The sequence below is a fragment of the Littorina saxatilis genome, linkage group LG1 (genome assembly GCF_037325665.1).
Source record: "Littorina saxatilis isolate snail1 linkage group LG1, US_GU_Lsax_2.0, whole genome shotgun sequence".
Taxonomy (NCBI): domain Eukaryota; kingdom Metazoa; phylum Mollusca; class Gastropoda; order Littorinimorpha; family Littorinidae; genus Littorina; species Littorina saxatilis.
Genome location: NC_090245.1, coordinates 29168058 through 29181509, shown reverse-complemented (window position 1 = coordinate 29181509; position 13452 = coordinate 29168058). Strand labels below are relative to the sequence as shown.

The following is a 13452-nucleotide window of genomic DNA, read 5'->3' as shown; positions in this document are numbered from 1 at the left end:
TTGAATCGATTTTAATGACAACTTTAATGAGCAAACTCATTAATTAAATTTTAAGCCTCCAAGCTGATATGCAATACCAAAGTCCGGGCTTCATCGAAGATTACTTGACCAAAATTTCAACCAATTTGGTTGAAAATTGAGAGCGTGACAGTGCCGCCTCAACTTTCACTAAAAGCCGGATATGACGTCATCAAAGACATTTATCAAAAAAATGAAAAAAATGTCTGGGGATATCATACCCAGGAACTCTCATGTAAAATTTCATAAAGATCGGTCCTCAAAATTGTTTTTCACACGTCAGTTACGGGCTTTCAATCCCGAAGGCTATTTCCGAGTAGCTACAAACGTAAACGAAATTTCCGATCGGATGCTTATTATTTATCAAAAAAATGAAAAAAACGTCTGGGGATATCATACCCAGGAACTCCCATGTAAAATTTCATGAAGATCGGTCTAGTAGTTTTCTCTAAATCGCTCTACACACACACACACACATACACCACACCCTCGTCTCGATTCCCCCCTCTACGTTAAAACATTTAGTCAAAACTTGACTAAAATTAATGTAAAAATACATGAAGTGACAGAAATATCTACTGCCGGAAGTATTGAATGAAAGACAGACGTTCTAACAAACAGATAGATACATACACTTGCACTACTGTACTAACAAACAGATAGATACATACACTTGCACTACTGTACTAACAAACAGATAGATACATACACTTGCACTACTGTACTAACAAACAGATAGATACATACACTTGCACTACTGTACTAACAAACAGATAGATACATACACTTGCACTACTAACAAACAGATAGATACATACACTTGCACTACTGTACTAACAAACAGATAGATACATACACTTGCACTACTAACAAACAGATAGATACATACACTTGCACTACTGTACTAACAAACAGATAGATACATACACTTGCACTACTGTACTAACAAACAGATAGATACATACACTTGCACTACTAACAAACAGATAGATACATACACTTGCACTACTAACAATCAGATAGATACATACACTTGCACTACTAACAAACAGATAGATACATACACTTGCACTACTAACAAACAGATAGATACATACACTTGCACTACTGTGGAACCCCTCTGACAAGACCTCAAGAAATCTGAGAAAATCAGCTCTTAAATCAATATGAGGCTTATATCGCGCGTATTCTGTGGGTACAGTTCTACATGAGGGAAGTCTAAAAAGTACGGTCTTACATGAGGGAAGTCTAAAAAGTACGGTCTTACATGAGGGAAGTCTTAAATCAGGAAGCCTTGGAATGGGGCTCCCCTGTACCATGCAAACAAGCAAACAATCAAAAAGAGACAATTAACAAGAAAGAAAGATGGACCTGGTTTCCAGCAGGGATGTGTGTGTGATTCGCTCTGAGCCTGGTACCATATCAACTGCCGACATCCATCATACGCCATGGAGAATTCATCATCCCCGATACCACACCCATCCTGCAATTACAACAAAGAATTGTCTTGATACAGAGTAAACAAGAGTTTCTTGATCAAACATAGACTGCCAGTAAAGTCACATTTATATAATAAGCGTTTAGTGTTTGTTTTTTATGTTAACCCATTATCTGGGTAAAGGCAAGTTTACAATGCCACCATTTCGTCTGGCAAGAGAAGACATTAGCAAGATCTAGATCAGCACTTTTCAAGACGTGTACGGAAACGTCATCAAATCTAGTTTTAAAGTCACACGTTTGCCAAGATCTGTAGTCTTGGTGGGAGCAAAACAATGTATGCATTTGGAACATTGGAGAAAAAAGAGAGTAACGGGTGACGCAATATCTACACGTACGTACCCGTACAGGTCTTTGCTACACGTTCGACCATCTAGAACACTGTATTGTAAGAGAAGGGAGGTAATAGACACTGGCCAACTTCTCCGGACAAATAATGAATGGGGAAGTTTTTTGTTTGTTTTAAATGTACACGCAGCACACATGGAAATAGTCTCTGAGTCTGCACACAAAAAATGACAGTGTCCGTCCCGGCCTGGATTCAAACCCAAGACCCACAGATAACAAGTCCAGTGCTCTACCAACTTAGCTACCAGGCCCCAAACAAACCTCAACAAATGTAAGGGAAGCTACAGGCAAACAGGCACACTTGCTAGTATAACAGACCTGTTTACCCCTAAAACATTGCATGTGTATTTTCTGGGAGCAAAATGAGGCAAATGTGTAGTTTTGTAATTGAATGTGTAGAATTTCTCGTCGACCTATCACAACAACAAGAACAATGATTGCTACTTTTTACCACATGTATTGATTGACTGACGGAAAAATGGGAATTGCAGACAGTGCAATGAGCATGATGTTTTCTTTTCCGCGAAGACAAGGCATGGGTAGTCCTGATGATATTTTGGCAGAAAGACTTGGTTCGGCGCATTGCTCGTCTTTTTCTTTTTGGTTGGTGGCCTTTCGGAGTCATTTTCTTCACAGTTCTCATCTTCACTTTCGTGTGCTCTGCGTTCAGCCATTGTGTCGAAACGCCCGCATGGTTTGGCAGTAACGCTTTCAGTTGTGCCCGGCATTTGCTTGGAGAAGCCTATTCGGCATTAACAAGCTACAACGCAACGCCCGTGGGCGCTTTACGCGCTGCACGCAGCAAACGACTGCTGGCCGAAAACATGGATTGGAAAATGGATCGGTCAAGGGAGATGAAGAAAATTACGGATTGTGATATGCGTAGCCGAAACAATACCGTTTGCGTGCAGGGACGGGGCGGTGTGAGAGCACAACGGGACAAGGAACAGGTGTAAAGACGAAAAAGAAAAAAGAAAAAAAAATATTTTTTAAATACCGTTTGCGTAGAAAACGACAGACTTGCGTAGTTGCGTAGTATATTATTCAAATTCGTAGTTTACTACGCTCAATGTGTAGTGTAAACAGGTCTGGTATAATAATGTACGGAGTTGAAGGCAGACACATTCGATTACAGATGTAGAGCTACTATATAGCTAGACAGACACATAAGCTTGAGCTTGTTGTTGATCCTTAACATGTATTATGTTGAATTATCTATGAATTGTTGAATAAACACTGTTTAAACCAGACAGACACACATTGATGCAGTAACAACAGACAGACAAGACAGACAGACAGACAGACAGACAGACAAATAATGTCACATGTCTGTTCATTTGTTACCGAATGGTTGATATGAATTTATAAAAATATATGCACATACTGGCATGCACATCTGCACAAGCTACCATATAACAAAAAAATAAACAGTTCAAACACACACACACACACACACACACACACACACACACACACACACACACACACACTCTTAAAATTAAGCACTCACGTGGTTTAGAAATTTGCTGTCCTTGGTGGCCCAGCCGATCTGCATGACTCCATCGGTGATGATCAACACCTCGTAGTACCAAATCCCTGCATCCACTTGGAACGTGCATCGCACACTCTCAAATGAGGATGCATCACACCTTGCCTGTAGAGGACATATAACAAAGATATGTATTGAAAACCCCCTTTCGTCGAACGCTGAAGAAGAAGAAGAAGAAAACCCCCCTCCAATTCAAGACTATTTCACTTTTAAGATCCTATTTTTTCAGATTTTATGTTCATTACCCCTTTAAATTATTAACCCCCATTTTAAGACTCCCTCCTTTTTAAGACCTGATTTTCTAAGACTTTTAGAGGTCGTAAAATGGGGGCTCCACTGTAACAAATAATGGCTATGGCTGCATTCTGACACTGGTTTCTCTTGAGTTCCATGTTTAAACATAGAGAACAACAAATCATGACTGTGAATGTATTCTGCACAAGTTTTACTTGACTCTTTTGTTATCCATACATTGTGCACTAGCGAAACATTACCTTCAAACTAGAGTCCTGGTAGTTGCATTTTTACATGCAGAAAAGCAATGCTGAAGTCAAAACTTGTTGATAGCTTAACCTTAGACCTTAGAGGCAAACGCAAACTGGAATTAAATATTTTCTTCCCTTTTTAAAGCACATAGCTGAGGGGAGATAATTTGGGCTACGTAAAGTTCTGACTTCAAGTAGTTTAGCTTCCCTGACTCGCACTAATTAAAGAAGAAGAGGCAGAAGAAGTCTTACTGACTAAGTGTCTGCTGCTTCTCTCATAAGAGAAATCACTTAAAAACTGATTACATGTACATAGCTAGAGTGAACACAATTAATCTCACATGGGTGAATGCCATTTAGTCTACACTGCCTCTATACCCGTTTCTTCATTTTGACCACATGGTTTTTAACGTTAGGTTTTGTTTCATTACTTTGAACCTGCAGTCACTCCTTTTTCTATCTTCAATGATTTTTTCTTCTTCTTCTTCTCCTCCTCCTGCTCCTTCTCCTTCTCCTTCTTCTTCTTCTTCATTCATGGGCTGATACTCCCACATAAACCCATATTTGTTGCACAGGTCGTTTTGTACGTGTATAACCATTTTTACCCCTCCTTTTAGGAAGCCTTACGCACATTTCGGGGGATCGTCATTGATCTCAGGTCAGCTCACTTTTCATATAATTTCTTTGGTCCTGCAGTTGTTAGTATCTTCACCTATAATGATTTTTTTATCAACGTACCTGCAAGCCATCAGCAGAGATCTTGAGATATTCACTGACGTCGTTACTGTTCAACATAACGTTCAACCCTGATAGGTCCAGCTGCTCATATGTATATGGCCGACCCTGAAATAAACAGACAAGAACTTGCAGGTATAAATGCATGGCAAAACACAAATGCTTACAAAATGTACAAAGACGTGTACTTAACCACTTGACTGCCTTGGGACGGGTATACCCGTCATGCGCTTGTGCAGCCGCAGCGCCTTAGGACGGGTAAACCCGTCTTCTTCGTTCCGGGATTTTCCAGAAATTCTACGTCACTGCTGACACACAAATAGCAGCCAATGGCTTGGTAGGATACCTCATTCTCATGAATAAACATAAATGGTGACGCGGTTTTGCGCCTGAAGGCTATTTTCGGCCTTGGTGACAGGGTAGGGGAGAGAAATCTCGACTCGTCAAAATGGCTGACGGTGACAGTCGACAGGGCCCTAGTAGGGAAAAACAAAGCCAGACTGACGCTACAGGCGGTGCAAATGATTATGGATACTGACAGGGGAAGGGGGAGATCTTCTTTCGGACGATTCGTTGGAAACAGGTAGATGATAGTGATTATAATCCTTTCTTGGAGCAAGCAAAACAGCTACCTGTGTTTGATCCACAGGCACCGGAAGATGCGCCGGACTGATTTTTCAAAAGTTCATATTTAAACATCATTATAAGCCAAACTAATTATTATTTCCATGATTAGACACTAAAAACAGATTCTTGGTTCAATTTCCCTTAAAAATAACATAAGTTTTACTTACCTACCTACTGCCAGTTTGGAGCTAGAATTTTTTGTGAATTATTACACCCCGAACTCCAATATTCCCTGGCAGTCAGGAATGCACATACGCAAGTTTTGATTGGCAGCGAAAGGGTTAAAAAATACACAGATATGTACTGACAGGGGCACATTTTTTTTAGCAAGGAAGCACACACACACACACACACACACACACACACACACACGCTTAAACACACATATACACATTACCATACAGAACCAGCACCAGAAAACGCACCATGGATTCTCATATCTTTGTAAAAACACACCAATACACTTGCTTGCTAGTTTCAATCAGTCTCAATCACGCACTTACCTCTATGACAACTACAAGGTGGAAGATGGAAAGTTGTTCATGACAGCAGCCCATGCACAAAGGAAAATAAGCTCAACAGAATTAAAACAAATATTGACAACGGACTACTTTGAAAGAAGAGCTTTGCGTTACTGTGAGAATTAAAACATGAATTGATAACGGGCTACTTCGAAAGAAGAGCTTTGCATTCCTGTGAGAATTAAAACATGAATTGACAACGGGCCACTTTGAAAGAAGAGCTTTGCATTACTGTGAGAATTAAAACATGAATTGATAACGGGCTACTTCGAAAGAAGAGCTTTGTATTCCTGTGAGAATTAAAACATGTGTTGAGAATGGGATAATACGAAAGAAACGCTTTGCATTTCTGTGCACAAGCAGGTGTGCAAGTTGCTGTTTACATGTGCTAGTGATAACCTGTACAATAGTGATTTCTTTGGGCAAAATCTGTTTGTGAAAGTCATGGTAATAAAAGAAAAAGTCAGGGTCATAGCAATACTTAATATGCTGTGCATGTTTTTTCCCCTGCTCCTTACATATTTATTCCATCATTATCACCAAAAGTGAGACAAATAGATAAATTCAAAAGGTTTACACATAAATTATGATCTCTTTTCATCGTTTACATCAAACAAAATGCTTTTCTAAACAATAGAACAAAATGACAAAGCGAAGATCATTCCTGACAGAATATGCTTTGGAGAAGGAAGTCAGAAACATTTTTAAACCAAACACAATTTCTAAGGAAAAAACCTTCTGAAAGACTGTTTGAAAATTCTGCAGATGTTAGCTGAACGAAAGTGAAAACAACACTTACACAAGTTGTCAAGGCACCAGCGGGCACAAAAGCCAACCTCTCGCTTGGTGAAGTTCGAATGGTTCCCCCACTCCTGCAGCGCAATCAGTGGATGAGATTGCGTCTTTTGTAATGACTGTGCCACGGTCACTTTGTTCTCACCTGTAAAATTAACACGCACAAGATCTACATAGGGAACAGCCATACAAGCAAACAAGCAAATATTTTACAAAAACATGTCCGTGCATTTGTTGCCTTTTTGTTATTACCTGATACATATTGAGAAGTAACTACCGGTAAGTAAGTTTCTAAGCAGAAATTTCTGTAATGATGCAGAGAAGGGGCACAGCAACCAAAGGGAGATAAAATTGAAAAACAGTGGTCTCCATCATTAATATACACCTTTGTACATACACTATTTTCCTACTTTTTAATCAGACAGGATCAGCATAAAAAAGAAAAGAAAATAAGCTCAACCATTCTATCAATACATCAAATAAAAAAAATAAAAACATCTAAAGGGGAATAATACAAATCAACAGTGGTCTCCCTCATTAATTCACACCTTCTAAGTTCTATATATACAGTGGAACCCCTCTCTAGCGACCTTGAAAATGTTGACAAAAATCGGCCCTTATGGAGGGGGGTCCTTACAGAGGGAGGGGGCGGGGTCAGGGGGCCACAAAGAAAGTCACCTCAGATTTTCTTAAAAAAAGAAAACAGAGAAGTTTGAGTTGCTGACGACCGTTTTCTCAAGCAAACTGCTTCGATTTCATGTTTGACATTGTGGATGGTGTCCACCAGTTCTGGTGCACTCGGATCTCAGTACCCTGGCCAAGTTTCCTCTTAAGACATCAAAGAGACCCGCCATAGGTGTCTCCATAGGTTAAACTCGGTCACTGACCCGGGTGCAGGAAGTGTTTCCTCTCTCAGATATGAAAGGGGAACCACCTCTCCTAGCTAAAACTGGGTCAATGACCCCTGGGAAGAAGGTCAGTGCCTATAAAGAAGGCCACCCAGCTATCACAATGGACCTGCCTTTGATCTCGATGATTGGTTTGTGATGTTTACTCAGCCCACCCAACCATCACACCTCTCAGCGGTTTAGTGCCTTTTGTCAGTGATGGGTTACGCTGACTGAGAGTCTTGGCTTTGTCTGACAATGTCGTTGCACAAGCTGTTAGTTCGGTCCTTAGACGTTACAGCGGGGTGGTCGCTACACTGGTGACAACTATATAAGGAAACACATCGGTTAAAAAAAAAAGGGTCGTTGTGGCGGGGTAGTCCTTAGAGAGGGGGGTCTTAGAGAGGGGTTCCACTGTATATACGACTTGTGTGTGTGTGTGTGAGTGTGAGTATGTGTGTGGGTGTGTGTGTGTGTGCATGAGTGTGTGTCAGCGATGCACGGCGAAAGTTCTCGATGGATCTCTTTTAAATTTGGTGGGCATATTCAGGTAGACCCAGGACACAACCTGCTCGATGAGATATTTCAACACGTGCTCTCAGCGCGCAGCGCTGAATCGATTTTGGTTTTTCTCTGGATCCATTCCCAGTAACTCTTCCTTATCTTCTCCAGTGTTTTCAGCGTTTATCTCCCTTCCTTCATGTGGCGTCAATCCATATTCCCGTTTCTATTTTTAGAAGGTCACTGTCGACAACGCTCAATCCATATTCCCGTTATACTATTTTTAGAAGGTCACTGTTCCGGCGAAGCCGGGTATTACTTTTCTCCAGTGTTTTGCGCGTTTATCTCCCTTCCTTCGTGCGGTGCGCCGGCAAAGCCGGTGTACACCTGGCAAAGCCGGGTCCCCGACGCAGCCAGGAATTCGGCTCGACTTCTTCCCGGCGAAGCCGTACCCGGCGAAGCGGGTATTCATCTAGTTCTATATATATATATATATATACGACTAGTGTCTGTGTGTCTGTGTGTCTGTGTGTCTGTGTGTCTGTGCGCGATGCGCGGCCAAGGTTCTCGATGGATCTGTTTCAAATTTGGTGATCATATTCAGGTACACCCTGGACACAACCTGGTCGATGAGATATTTCAACACGTGCTCTCAGCGCGCAGCGCGGAACCGATTTTGGTTCCACCTCAGCTATTTTGGTTCCACCTCAGCTTACCCGGGCCCCCATACCGACACACCATAGCCGCTACACCACATCACAACGCCAAAGTTCTCGGTGGTTCTTTTTCAAATTTGGACACCGTATTCAGCTACACCCCGGACACAATATCATCGATGAGATATTTCAACACGTGCTCTCAGCGCGCAGCGCTAAACTCATGTTCGTTTTTGTGTTCATTTCACCATTATAAGTAACTCTTCCTTATCTTCTCCAGTGTTTGGCGTTTATCTCCCTTCCTTCGTGTGGCTTTCCCGTTCAGTTGTAAGTTACTATTTATTTTTAGAATGTCACTGCGCTGTCCAGAACGCTTCCCTTGCACCCGTAAGTTGTTCTTACTGTCAAAGTGAAAAGGTCGAATCAATTTATAGCCACGCGAAAAATACACTCTCACCTATCTCTATATATTTATAGATACAGATATGCATATATATATACGGCTTCTCTGTGTGTGTGTGTGTGTTTGTGTGTGTGTGTAGGCAAAAACCTATGTATTATAGAGTTCTGTTTGTGATGGGGTCTAGCGGCTTTTGTCTGTCTGTATGTTCTGGCATGTGAGAAGCCACAGCAGATAATATAGGGCTAAGAAATAAGCTCTAAAATTCTCAATCCCGTTTGACAGGACTTCGCCTTTCAAAGGTGATTATGGTGAACCGCCACGCTGTCTGTCTCTGTCGCGCCGTTCACCCCAAATTCCCGTTTCTGAGAGTGACTATTTTTAGAATGTCACTGCGCTGTCCAGAACGCTTCCCTTGCACCCGTAAGTTGTTCTTACTGTCAAAGTGAAAAGGTCGAATCAATTTATAGCCACGCGAAAAATACACTCTCACCTATCTCTATATATTTATAGATATAGATATACATATATATATATATACGGCTTCTCTGTGTGTGTGTTTGTGTGTGTGTGTGTGGGAAAAAACCTGTTGATTGTAGAGTTCTGTTTGTGATGGGGTCTAGCGGCTTTTGTCTGTCTGTATGTTCTGGCATTTGAGAAGCCACAACAGATAATATAGGGCTAAGAAATAAGCTCTAAAATTCTCAATCCCGTTTGACAGGACTTCGCTTGCAGAGGTGATTGTGATGAACCGCCACGCTGTCTGTCTCTGTCTCGCGATTCACCCCGGCGAAGCCGGGTATTCCTCTAGTATATATATATATACCGAGTAACAAAAGAAACGCGAAAAAATCTGCAATGTTTGATTGAAAAAATCTCAAAGAATTATGGAGTTAGAATTATCAAACCACACAATTGTGACGAAGGCATGTTTGACCTAGCTGTTGCGTGATTATTTTGATGCTGCGACTGTTTTAATACACGGGACTAGTAGGTTTAACGTTAATGAAGTTTTGGAGGTCTCGCTCAGTCAGCCTTCATCGCGCTCTCTGGCCACTGATCGGACACTGGTTGCTTCCAATGATGTTCCTGGTAGTGTCAGCGGCTGAATTGAATCGATGTCGAAGACGTTGTGGCAGGAAATTGCGATCTTGTCTTATTGGGGTAATGCGAAAAATCCACCGCGTTGCATAACTGTAGTGCTTCCAATGTCACCAGAACATTGCAGAAGGTGATAAACTGTTGGAATACGCACGTTTAAAGCACATGCCAGCGCTTCTGGACCACCCCCAGCTTTAAATCGATATGGCATTTTGGTGGTGTCAATCTTGGCATCCTGGCTGTTTCAAAAGTGAGACTGGCAGCAAGTGTGCCATGGTCTCTTTTGATTGCTAATGCATTGGTGAACACATCTCACACATCAGATTTCTTCTGCTCTACTTGCACGTGCTGCGAGCGCGCATTATGTGTTTAACGATAAACCTGCTTGTCCCGTGTGTTAAAACAGTCACAGCATCAAAATAATCACACAAAAGCAAGGTCAAACATGCCTTCATTAAACTTTTGTGGTTTAATAATTCTAACTCTTTAATTATTGGAGATTTTGTCAATCAAACAAATGACGAATTTTTTCGCGTTTCTTTTGTTGCTCTGTATATATATATATAATATACAATATTTACCAACCTTTTAACACCACAGTACAGAAAGAAAATTAAAAAATAAAATTGCGGTCAACCATCCTATCATGGCATCCAATGTCTTTCTAGGAAGAAAAGAGCTTTTCCTTACTTGTTTGTGCAAACTTCTCCAAAGCGATCATGGAATGCAAAATGACCACAGGATGATTGTTTGGACTCTGCAACAAATCAAAATAAATAATTCAATACCTGCATGTAATAAATCTGTACAACCAGTCACTAAATATCAGCATTATCATGAAAGTTGTCATACTAACAAATTCAGGGAACAAACCGTGTGTATCATAACTGTTTTAAAGCATTCAGAATAACAGGACAAGTACTGTGTGACGACCATATGCTCAAACATGCAGGCATGTGCATATGCTTGTGCACACACACACACACACACACACACACACACACACACACACACTGAGGCATGCACAAAGCAACACATGTAGACACATATGTACATACCCACACACATTCACCTGCACACACACATAAACCTGCACGCACACATTCGCCAAATACATACATACACCCGCATGCACACACACGTTAAATATTTACCAGATGACTGATGAGGAAATGAAGAACATCTGATGACATTAATGAAACACTGCTGGGTCCTGCAAAAAACACACACAAAAATCAATTAATCCACAAAATAAATCAGACTTACCTCTATTCTGTTCTCTCGTACAAACCTGCAAACCAGCTATGTAGCTAAATGCAGTGAAATGACTGAAATATAAACTGAACCTAGGATTCAGTAACTAGACTGGAAGATTTTGCAGTCAGAGCCAGACGTTTCCATTGTCTTTTATTTCCAGTCTGCTGTAAACATTCCTCCAGACAATGATTTTAAAATTTACTACATTCCATCTTTTACCTTGACTTTCTAGCTACTATTCACCTCAATTCACATCTATGTATCATTTACTTGATTTCATTCCCACTTAGCTGCTGCTGAAATTGGGTTTTTTAAAGGTCCTTGTCTACATTTTTATACCAAAATCGCCATTTGACCATTAAAATGCAGAGTTTATTACCTACAAATATCAACAATACACCCCCTTTCGATCAGGAAAGACGAAGCCAGTGTAGCCGTTTGAAAATTCATTGTAGTATTCCAGCGTAGTACTCATAGTAGGATATCCTTATTTGGAAAATGCCAAGCGCAAAACTCCTCTCAAATCCCGAGCATTTCTTGCGTTTAAAAAAAAGCGTGGACAGCGCTCCAGAGTCAAACTGTTGCTGCACTTGTTTGGGCGTGGCTATAAGCATAGTGACATGAATTTGATTGGTCAGTATTTTTAGGCAAAGCACATGTTCTCAGCAAACAGAAAACAAAATATTGGAAGCGTGAGTCACGCTACCCAAAAATAAATTTTTTTTTACATATATTTTTTTTTCTATACCTTTTTGCCCCATGGTTCATTCATCATTTGACATAACTTTTTAGCGAAATCTAACCATAAGATTATTGAAAAAAAGCAAAAATGTAGACGACCACCTTTAAAAGGGGGGATAATAATAATAATAATAATAATAATAATAACGGGCATTTATAAAGCGCCTTATCAGAAGTTCAAAGCGCGTGACAACAATACATGTATACAAAAATCATAAAATCACTGTCAGATTCAAACAACACATCATGCACATCTCACATCCCCAGACTCTATACTATTACTAAGGTACTATTCTTCTGATCCACAATAAACACTTCAGCTCCCTATCTCAAATCTGGTTAGGCTTTTACAGGGGATAAGATCAACCTTCCACTGTGACACGCACCAAAACTCACAAGCATAACTGTCTTCTGTGCACAGTGGCAATCTCTTTTCATCATATTTTTCTTCTTAAAAAGCCACAGGTGGATTTTCAGAAATGAATTCCAAAAAAAAATGCCCACTCTGCTGTTGATTTTTGTCTAAGTGTAGGGGCTGTCTTATCCCATGCAAAAACCTGACTAGATTCGAGATGGTGATCTGAATTGTTCACACGGGAAGGACTGTTCTTAATAGCAAGATAAAGACATAATAGAATAAAATTAAAATAGAAATAGAGATATAATTCAGGAAGACAGCAGTGCACTTACCTGCCATTTTTTCTGCCAAACAGCCTAGCACAACACAGATGTTTCGCTGCTGACAGGGCTTGCAGTAGGTGCGGGTAGAATCGACCTGAGATAAGTTGAGGTGTTTCCGCAGTTCTAATAGAGCCTCCTGCAAATCAACACATATCAAACATATCATTACTAACTCTGTTAACAAAAAAATTATGTTGCATGTCTTTGTACATATGTAGTATCATAATTGTTTAGACTATAACGCCATTTTTTTAACCTCATTTCTTGCTACTGCTATCTGCATCTCAGAGGTGACCCGCTGAAGACTATAAAAGGAGGTCCCCCCCACCCCCCTCTTCTTTTTTTATTCAAGAAAAACTGGATTTTTTTAAAAAGCACACATTACACCCAAGACAGCAGCCCAGAGATTGAGTAAGGCAGACAATCAAAATAAAATGGAACAAGCAGATATCGGCCGATACTGATCCTTGTTATTACAATTACTTGGCCCTGCTACTATCTTCCTGATCTAGATTTGATTTCTTTATCATAAAAAGTTGCAAGAATGTCATTTCCCTTTGTTGAATGTTGTCAAAAAAAAGGAAGTAGTTTATAACTCAGGGCTGCCTACATTAAAAACAGCTAATAGCTGCACACAAAGCCAAAACAATGAA

The 13452-nt window shown here is 40.4% G+C and overlaps 1 protein-coding gene across 1 annotated transcript in view; it reads right to left on the bottom strand.

Moving 5' to 3' along the window:
• LOC138966514 (RING finger and SPRY domain-containing protein 1-like) overlaps nucleotides 1–13452 on the bottom strand; it is a 52554-nt gene that overhangs the window by 34006 nt on the left and 5096 nt on the right. Inside the window, exons 4-11 of the mRNA XM_070338781.1 lie at nucleotides 12809–12935; nucleotides 11275–11333; nucleotides 10811–10877; nucleotides 6580–6720; nucleotides 5763–5773; nucleotides 4636–4740; nucleotides 3374–3517; nucleotides 1390–1501 (exon numbers count right to left, since the gene is read on the bottom strand). Of these exons, the coding sequence (XP_070194882.1) occupies nucleotides 1390–1501; nucleotides 3374–3517; nucleotides 4636–4740; nucleotides 5763–5773; nucleotides 6580–6720; nucleotides 10811–10877; nucleotides 11275–11333; nucleotides 12809–12935 (766 nt within the window). The remainder of the gene's footprint in view (nucleotides 1–1389; nucleotides 1502–3373; nucleotides 3518–4635; nucleotides 4741–5762; nucleotides 5774–6579; nucleotides 6721–10810; nucleotides 10878–11274; nucleotides 11334–12808; nucleotides 12936–13452) is intronic.